Source organism: Nothoprocta perdicaria, unplaced genomic scaffold, assembly GCF_003342845.1.
Source record: "Nothoprocta perdicaria isolate Ctin4 unplaced genomic scaffold, notPer1 scaffold_146, whole genome shotgun sequence".
NCBI lineage: Eukaryota > Metazoa > Chordata > Aves > Tinamiformes > Tinamidae > Nothoprocta > Nothoprocta perdicaria.
The window spans coordinates 1996509-2006671 of NW_020454605.1; the positions used below are offsets into that span (position 1 = coordinate 1996509).

The 10163-nt window shown below is 35.6% G+C and overlaps 1 protein-coding gene across 1 annotated transcript in view; it reads left to right on the forward strand.

Moving 5' to 3' along the window:
- Window positions 1-7927, forward strand: part of THAP12 (THAP domain containing 12) — a 10336-nt gene extending 2409 nt beyond the window's left edge. The window contains exons 2-5 of the mRNA XM_026034535.1: window positions 2321-2441; window positions 4015-4122; window positions 5043-5079; window positions 5350-7927. Of these exons, the coding sequence (XP_025890320.1) occupies window positions 2321-2441; window positions 4015-4122; window positions 5043-5079; window positions 5350-7298 (2215 nt within the window). The 3' untranslated portion in view covers window positions 7299-7927. The remainder of the gene's footprint in view (window positions 1-2320; window positions 2442-4014; window positions 4123-5042; window positions 5080-5349) is intronic.
- Window positions 7928-10163: the final 2236 nt, after the last annotated feature.

Consider the following 10163-nt stretch of genomic DNA (forward strand, 5'->3'; position numbering starts at 1 on the left):
GAGGTTTCTCGCCGCCCAGTCCTCCAGTCTGTCCAGGTCCCTCTGGATGGCAGCACAGTCCTCAGGGCTATCAGCTACTCCTCCCAGTTTGGTATCAATACCTGATATCTTTCTCATTTAAACCTATACCAATCTCTTAAATTTGTGATAAGGTCTATTTTAGTAACTCTAAAGTTTGGTAGGTCATTGTAACCTTGATGACTTTGCAGACTGTAGGGTATTAGTGATTTATTTTTCTATTTGAAGTACAGCAGTTTTCCACAACTGGTAAATGATAGGCAATGTTTTGCTGGTACTACTATCCAGTACTACAAGCTATTGTAGAACCTGTTACCATTGTAGGTCAGGCTGGTACAGTGAGCATGCCAAAAACTTCTTCACTTGCTCTTGGGATCTTGCAGTGAGAAGGCAGGGCATAGCAGAGGCCCTGTCAAAAAAAAAAAAAAATATATATATATATATATTTTAAAGATATGTAGGAAGCACACAATCCCGGGTAATTGTCTCCTGCATCCCATATTAACTGAATAACAGCACTTGCTTTTTCCCTATTTGGTGCTAAACATTTTCAGCTAGACATTCCAAAACTGAACTTTAGGGCACTAATGAGTGTGAATTAACCAGATTTTTGAGATGAACTTCATTTACTTTCTCTGAGAGATTAGAAGGGGTGAAATGATTAAGCTCTGAAGAACTGGTTGAGGTTGATGTAAGGTGCATTTTTTGTTTTGTTTTGTTTTCTTCTTTCCTCCTCCCCCATATCAAACATGTATGTAAATAAATAGGCATGTTCATTTTAATAGTTTTGCATAGTCTAGGTAGTAATCTCCTTAACAAGGTCCAGCTCTGCTTCACTTGAGTATTTAGAACAAAATACCTTCTCAGCAACAGAGTTCCTATTCAACTGTAGCTCACCAGCACTGAGGTGAAATATGTGATTTAGATTACACCTGAACCTAAGAAAAAATGCCCTTAAAACTTCCATGAGATGTCAGCAGATCTCTGGAAATAATACTATGTTTGTGACTGAAGAAAATTGTCCTTAAAACTTAATAAACGTTAACTGAACGGTGCTGAAAATATTGTATTGAAGTGGATTTTACGTAATCTCAAATATTTTGTCACTAAAGCACTTTTAACACAGTATACAGTGTGTGTTAGCTGAATGCTTAAAACTCGTGAGTGTGTGTTAGCTGAATGCTTAAAACTCGTGTCCTGTTCTCTGGTTCAGCACAAAAGACAGCAGCCACAGCCACTTTTATGTAACCAGAGAAATCAGGAAAGGAGAGGGCTATTTGGTGCTTTATCTTTGAAAAACTGATTTCCTGAGCTAAACTCCTCTCAAGAATTCCTCACATGTGCTGTCAGCTGCCGTGCTCATCCATAATTGTTGTTTCTTCCTCTTTCTCTTATGAACAATCCCTATGTGTTTGTAGGCAAAAATATGTTTTCTCATAACTTCTAGCAGTTTCTTTGGTAAGGAACCTTCTGCTTTTACATCAGGAGTAAGAACATTTCCAACCTTCTATCTTTTTTTAAAAAAAAATAATAATTTATTTAATTAATTTAATTTAATTAATTTAATAAATTTTATTTATTTATTTATTTTTATTATGGAACCAGTAGTTTTTTCTCTTTTATTTCAGTGATGACTGGGTTATGGGGAGATCTCTGTGCTGAATCTAAAATGCGAGAAATTTAAAGAATTGATGCATCAGATTAGTGACTGAAATAAAATACCACTAAGAATACAGTGGAAGTGCCTTCCCATTATGACAGAAGTATCATAACTCTTCACGGTCTGTTGTTCTCTAGTCTTGAGTTTGTTTAGGTAGGGACCCAGCCTGAGGGGAATTGGAGTTTGTGGAACCACTTTATGTGGTTAGGATAATGAACAAGTCATTAATCTTGTTCATGCAAAAGTTTTTAGTCATCTGTGTTGTGTATTTTCAACTGTCTGTTTAGTGATGTGCTATAATGAACTGGTAGCTTTGTGATGCCAGATTTTGACCTTGAAATCCTGAGATATTAATGGTTGTTGCAATATTGTTTGTATATAAAGAGTTACATAGAAAGATTTAAACATAAATTTGCAGGRGTTCTTACGTAGTGAGTAAATAGGTGTTAAATAGTGAGTGGTAAGAGAAAAACAGGTTTTAGAAAAGATATTGCAGGACTTTACAAGGGAGTGTGTACACAACTTTCCCTAGCTTTATGCAAAGGACAGTGCTCACTGCCCACAAATTGTGGATAAGATTTTGAAATTCTTGTCAACTAATGTTGAAAGCTAAAACTAGCTAATTCTTTTGTTTACATGCAGATGTCAGAGGTGGGTAGAGAACTGTCGAAGGGCGGATTTAGAAGATAAAACTCCAGATCAACTCAACAAGCACTACAGGCTGTGTGCTAAGCATTTTGAGACTTCTATGATATGCAGAAGTGTAAGTATAACTAGATTCTTGTTTATTGCATTTTGCAAAATGGGGTTAACATTTTTAAATCAGTTGCATTTTAATCTATGATGCCTTGGGTAACTGTTCTCTACAAAAATTAATCTCTGAATTTAACTGAGATCATTATCATGGTTCAGGCACCACACAGAGTCACAGATGTTTGGGTTGGCACAAAAGATGGGATGGAAATGAGCAGTTGGGGAAGAGAGAAATTGAGTTGCTGCTTCTGTTTAATACATTTGTGGTGTTCTGGCCATCACTGCAGTTCTCTCACAGGAACCAATGCTCTTTTTGTTTACTGTCACTGAATATTACAACATTATACAAATATATTGAGTGTAAGAGCCTACATTTGTGTACCTCTATTTAAAATCATTAATGTGCTGCTACAGATGTATGTATATGGTGGGATAGAGTTCAGTTGCATGCTGTTGTGATCATTAACTTTAAACATCCCTTACATCTGTGAAGAGTTTGGTTCCTGCTGCTGTATTATATCTGTCTAAAATTGTGTCACTGTTTCCTGTTTATGAAATGTATAATTTTCAATTCTTACTAACAAGACGGTACTGATTTTTTACAGCTTCCATAGTAGTAGAAAGTGATGGATTTGGCTGGGCTCTTTTTTTTTTTTTTTTTTTAATGTTTTAATTTATGAGCAAGTTCTGCTCTGATAGGTATATGCACATTTCATCCTCCAGTTATACAGGATAATTTAAAGCTCAGATCAGAATTTCAGCTTTTGTGGTGTTACACATCACAGGGTCTGTGAGTATGCAGTGCCCTAGAAACAAGCAGTGAAATTAATTCTGAATTGAAGTTTTATAAAACTTCAGTTTACTTATAGTGCACTTCAAACTGATTAGGTAGAACCGAGTACATAATGAAAACAATTCAGCTTAGACAATCTAAGTTTACAGTATATTCAGATGTGAAACTTCACTTAAAATGATTTTGTCTAACTGATAGAGACATTTACACAAACATCTAGAATAATTATTTTCTTCCTCCTACTAATTGGAGGAAATACATAAATGAACATGGAAATGCATAAATGAACATTTTCATTGTGAAAATACTTGCTTTTTTTTTTCTCTAGAACTGTGATGAAATAAATGATGAAAACCAAAGCATAATAATACTAAATAGTTTCCTTTCTCATGTATGGGTGTCCTTTTATCCAGAATGTCCTTCTGGATAGTTAAAGAACAATATTATTGAGGTAAATTAAAATCATTTTTATCAGAGATATGTGATATGAGGATAAAGGGGAAAAGTGACTATGCTTTTTAAGGATATCTTCTTATTTTCAGTTTTCTCTTGAAATACAAATTATGCGTTCTATTCTGCATGATCAGAAAGTAAAAATATGAAAAGAAAAAGACATTGTCTGTCTTTACTGTAAAATATCATAATAATGAAAATATAAGCAGTTAGAAATAGAATGTAAGCAGTTAGAAATAGAGTGCATGACCTCTGAAATTTGTTCTGCATTTTTTGTATTCATGCAGTGAGAACTTTCTAGAAAAATCTCTTAATTTCTATGTCTAACTTCTTACAGAGTCCTTACAGAACAGTTTTAAGAGATAATGCTGTGCCAACTATATTTGATCTTACAAGTCATCTGAACAATCCTCACAGCAGACATAGRAAAAGGATAAAAGAACTGGTAAGTTTTTAATTTAAGGACTTGTCTTTATTATTTTAACATGCAAAGAAAGTTCAGATAGAATTTTATATAGCAGTATCAATTAATATTTATGATATTTAGTTTCTCTCTATCTTCTTGTTGATTATGACTTAGATATCTAAGTACTATGCTAATATAACTATTTGCTAAGGAAAGCTTGATGAAATTATCCAGAAAATTATCTGTTTTAGTCCAGAGCTGATACTGGCTTCTTTTTACATGTTGTAGCACTAACTGGATACACCTTATAGATGGTGCATTGAAATTATTGCTACATATGGATTGCATAACCTTCAGTGAACCTGTTTCACTTCTGAAGTCTACAGCAATTCAGGGGTGCTTGTCTTGTTTTATGATGAGTGTCATCGATTCATGTATAAACCAAGATCAAGCAGTTCCTTGTGGAATTACAACTTGTCAGTGGCTCTTTTGTAACAATTACAGAAGAAGTATCTATAGGTCTGGACTATTTCCAACTACCAAGGTCTGCTTAAATGTTAAAGAAGACAGGTGAAATCTAGATATTCCTTGCTGATAAGTCTGCTTGTTTACCAAAACTTAGAAAGTAGATTAAAAGACAATTGTGTCTGGTGACTGGGTTCAGAGTTTTTCCTTATATTTTACAGTTGCTGGTAAATGAGTTTTAGATTGAATACTCTCCTGGTATAGGAACCTTAGATGTAGGAGCAAATTATTTTTGCATAGTTAGTAGATATGTATGTCATGACAGCAATAAACTATGAAGAAAGTTCTCCTTTTACACCTTCTAGCACTTCTTGAGAAATATTAACACTTCTTATATGGCCTTATCTGCAACATTGGTATCTGATCTTGATGTGCTTTAATACTTTAAGATCCTATGGTAGTCATTATCATACATTTTTTTTTCTTTCTTTTAGAGTGAAGATGAAATAAAAACACTGAAGCAGCAAAAGAGTAAGTGGGCAAAATATTCGGGCTTATAGAAAAGTTGCTTATTGAAATAGATAGGTAATTCAGAACAGTAACTGTGGGCTTACATGTATATCATGARACTAGCTGAATTGCTGCTTCATTTAAACAGCCGGTCTGAACTGTCTTTGAAATTCTCATTCACTTTTAAGATGCCAACATTGTTCTCTGGCCTCAAGTAACTTGAAAGGCTGTGGGGATAGCAGGTTATCTTTTACTCCTGTGTAGTCTCATACTCTATTTTATGTTTTGTAGTTGATGAAGCCTTAGAGCGGGAACAGGCAACTCAAGAATTGAATGAAAGCAATGCACAGAATACTGTCTCGCAGGAAGGAGGGGAAGAACAAGAGGAGAAAGTTGTCCCTTTAACACTTGAAGAAAGAGAAAACAAAGATTACCTCAAATCTTTGTTTGAAATTTTGATCCTAATGGGTAAACAAAATATTCCTTTGGATGGCCATAACGTTGATGATCTTCCAGAAGGTGTCTTCGCTTCAGATAACTTCCAGGCTCTACTGGAATATAGAATAAATGCTGGAGATGAAGTTCTGAGGAAACGATTTGAGATGACTGCAGTAAATCTTGAGTATTGTTCAAAAACTCAGCAGAAGCAAATGCTTGAGATCTGTGAAAGCTGCATTAGAGAAGAGACATTGAGGGAAGTAAGAGATTCGCACTTCTTTTCCATAGTTACTGATGAAGTAGTAGATATAGCAGGAGAAGAACATTTGCCAGTTCTGGTGAGATTTGTTGATGACTCTCATAATCTAAGAGAAGAATTCATAGGTTTTTTGCCTTACGAGGATGATCCTGAAATCTTAGCTGTAAAATTCCACACAACTATTACGGAAAAATGGGGTCTAAACATGGAGTACTGTCGAGGTCAAGCCTACATCGTCTCCAGTGGGTTTGCTTCTAAAATGAAAGTCGTAGCCACAAGACTCTTGGAAAAGTATCCACAAGCTGTGTATACGCTGTGTTCCTCCTGTGCCTTAAATGCATGGCTGGCAAAATCCGTCCCTGTTGTTAGTGTTTCCGTTGCACTAGGTACAATCGAAGAAGTCTGCTGTCTTTTTAATCAGTCTCCCCAGTTGCTAGTGGAACTGGACAATACAATTTCTGTTCTTTTTCAGAACAATGAGGAGAAAGGTAACCAGCTGAAGCAGATCTGCCGCTCTCAGTGGACAGGCAGGCATGATGCTTTTGARGTTTTGGTGGACATGATGCAAGCACTGGTTCTGTGCTTGGATAGTGTTATCAGTGACTCGTCTGTCCGGTGGAATAACTTTATTGCTGGCCGAGCGTTTGTACTTTCAAGTGCATTAACAGATTTTGACTTCATTGTCACTATTGTAATTTTGAAAAACGTTCTGTCTTTCACAAGAGCCTTTGGAAAAAATCTCCAAGGACAAACGTCAGATGTGTTCTTTGCAGCTGGCAGCTTAACAGCAGTGTTGCATTCTCTGAATGAAGTGGTAGAAAATATTGAAGTCTACCATGAATTTTGGTTTGAGGAAGCAACAAATTTGGCTACAAAACTGGACGTGCAAATTAAGCTTCCTGGAAAAATTCGCAGGGCACAACACGTTAACTTGGACGCTGAAATAACTTCAGAAAACTACTACAAGGAAATTCTTAGTGTCCCTGCAGTGGAGCACATCATTCAAGAATTAAAAGATATATTCTCAGAACAACATTTAAAAGCTCTCAAATGTTTGTCGTTAGTGCCCTCAGTCATGGGGCAGCTCAAATTCAATACATGTGAAGAGCATCATGCTGATATGTACAAAAATGACTTGCCTAATCCAGACACGCTTTCTGCTGAGCTTCACTGCTGGAGAATCAAGTGGAAGCACCGAGGAAAAGACATTGAGCTTCCAACTACTATTTATGAAGCACTTCATTTGCCGGACATAAAATTTTTCCCTAATGTATATGCACTGCTCAAAGTCTTGTGCATCCTTCCAGTGATGAAGGTGGAGAATGAGAAGTACGAAGTAGGACGAAAGCGCTTAAAGGCATATCTGAAAAACACCTTAACAGAACAAAGGTCAAGCAACCTAGCTCTGCTCAACATAAACTTTGATATAAAACATGACTTAGATTTAATGGTGGACACCTACATTAAACTCTATCCAGATAAAGTGGAATTTCAGGAAGAATTTCTTCCCACAAATAACACCGAAGTAACAGAAGATGCTTAATTTTTTAAGCTTTAAACAGGCTGTTGAAACAGCTTTTTCCTAGTTTAAACCTCAATGTTGAGAGAAAAAGCTGTGACGTCTCAGAAATCACTGCAATGGTATTTCCGTTTTAGGGCTCAGATTGAAGAAGCAGTGGTCAGTGACCCAACATACGTTTTGTTTAATATGCATTAAATATATTATGTGAACAAAACAAAGCAAGCCTGAAAATAAATCTGTGCTCTTCGCAATGATGGTGCTTTCTCCATCTGATTGACTTAAGTAGGTGCTCGTTCACGTTGTTGCATCTTGGAAAAAAGTATATTGTGGTGATTGTAGGGCTGATGGGGCTGTTACATATTCCCTCTTGAATACAGATAAGAAAAAAAACTCGCAATGCAAAAGGAGAGTATAATCTGTCTCAGTCTAGTTATTTAGAATTTATCTTTTTTTTTTTAACTTAAAATCTTGAACAGGCATTTATTGGCATTCTGGGGAGTGCATTCAGCTATTGCACGGTCCTCATGCCGTGGACTGTTCTCTATAAAAAGTAAAAATAATGATTTAGAGGTACGATAAGGTTTCATTGGAAGAGTCAGCCTCTTTAATCATTTGATGACTGTTTACATTCCTTTGTGTGAGACACATTTTTTTTTTTTTTTTTTTTTTTACCAGTATGGCAGGGATATTGAAATTCCTAGAAGACACTAAAAATGAAGTTTATTCCATAGCATTCAAATCTGTTTGTTCCGTCTCCGATATGAAATTGTGCATCTTTTTGTCTGTTAATTTGTAAACTCACCCAGGAAAGATTACCAAGAAGCATTTGTTGTTTGTCTAGAAATAAGATTAAAAATATTGCTGTTATTTTTGGCAGAAATAAAACATTTTGTACAGTTTATTGCAATTTAAAATAAAAATGTGAATTTGCTTTTTACATAGTATTGGATTTTACTGAACCAAATGAATTTTGGCTATATTTTTCTTCTATTGATTCTTCAGTTCCAGTGAGTGGCATTGTCTTAAGGCACAGGAAAAACTGCACTTCTGATCTGTGTGCTCTGCTCATGTCATGTCTTTTTAAAGTATTTTGAGATAACTTTAAATACAGTGCTCTTAATTGTAGAGCTTTTATTTAACAGAAATCATGGCAATTGGAAATTCATTAAATCTGAAATTGTGAAAATGTTGCCAGTTTTTGCAGCTATCCCAGTGCCAATTTTGTAATTACTTTAATTTTTCTCATTCATGTATCTTTCCTTACAGTTGTAGTGAGAAGGATCTCCAGCGACTGAAAACTGAATGATTATAGAGACATACAATTGACACATACAATTCTTAAGTGTTTTAATACCATTAAAAATGGGAATATATAGGTAAAAAAGTTWTAGTAAGTTACAGCTTATTATAGCTGCTAAAGTGATTATGTATATTTTAATAAACATTTAGGAGCTTTTATTTGCTTTGAAGCAGTAAAAGGTTATTGTTAAACTTGCTATACGTTTTCCACTGCTATTTGTATGTGTTCCAGGCATGCTGCCTTAAGTAACAGTGTCACTGATAAACATTAATGCTAATATTACATCAGCTAGTAAAAATTATTTTAGCTAATAAGTTGGGATTTTTTTTTCTTCTCCCTCTGAATATATTAAAATAGCCAATATTACATTAATGCTTTAAAATTGTTCYCAGGATATTTTTATTTAGATTTCCCTCAGAAAACTTCCTGCATTTTTCAAAGTACATTTCATTTGCAGGATTAATGAAGTAAAAAAAACCTTTCTCATCCTGGGACTGTCTATGTTTATATCCTGCCAAAGAGTGAAATGAGATGGTTGGGACCAGTAGGGTTGTGCTGGACCCCATCTCAGTCTTCCATTCAGAGGTCAGGAATGTTTGTTTTGATTGCTTTTTGCTTTATTTTTGTTTGGCTTATTTTTAGGGGAAAAAGAAAAGATTTTTAGATTCTTCTGAGAAAGACAAGACTGTGTAACAAATTGGTTGAATTCTTTGAATTTGTGACAGCAGGCAGGGTTATTTTCATAGGGGATTTCAATGTATAATGAACCAGACTGATCCCATCAAATTTCTTTCACCAAGCTCCGTTGTATCATAACTAAGAGCCTGGTAGATCCCTTTGCTCTCTAGGGATGAGAGATGGATACCACCAAGGGTCTTTCAAGTTAATCTACTTTTCTTCACKAATTTACACAGAGACAGCATAGAACTGATAGTATCATTGCACTGGAATGGATAAAACCAGATTGGATAAATCCAGGCTTAAATACATAGTCACAGCATGAAGATTGATACCCAGGGCCGTGTCATTGCCCAGAAGAGCTCAGCAACTTTCTGACAAGGTAAATGAGATCTTTTTCACTGACAGACCAGTTCAAGAAAGGAAATCCAGTAAAACACTCCAGCTACTGAAGAGTCCTCTGGAGCTCGGCTGAGACGTACAGTTTTGACGAGCTTTGTTAATTAGCTGGCTCCAAATGCTGTGTTTGCTTTTTAGCATTGYGTTAATTTTCATTAGATACGCTTAGATTGTCTGTAAGCAATCAGAAGGGGAAAGCTCTTTGCTTAGATATTTTGAATTATGCTGTTAATACAGCATGAGATGGGAATTTCTGTTGTTAATGGTGTCGCTGTGGTTCATTTAGCTACCTCTAGCAGATACTCTGCATCTTGTAAGGATGAAGAGGAACAAAGCCATAGCACACTGCAACGGCACATTCCCCTTTAACTTAAATTCTGAAACTGTAGTAGCCAACAATAGATTTTTGAGACTGAAGGAACCGTCTCATCTTAAATACCCCATCAACTCGGGTGGTTTGTATTTCCAAGATGCATCTGTGAGATTTATCTTACTTTTGATCCGACTCT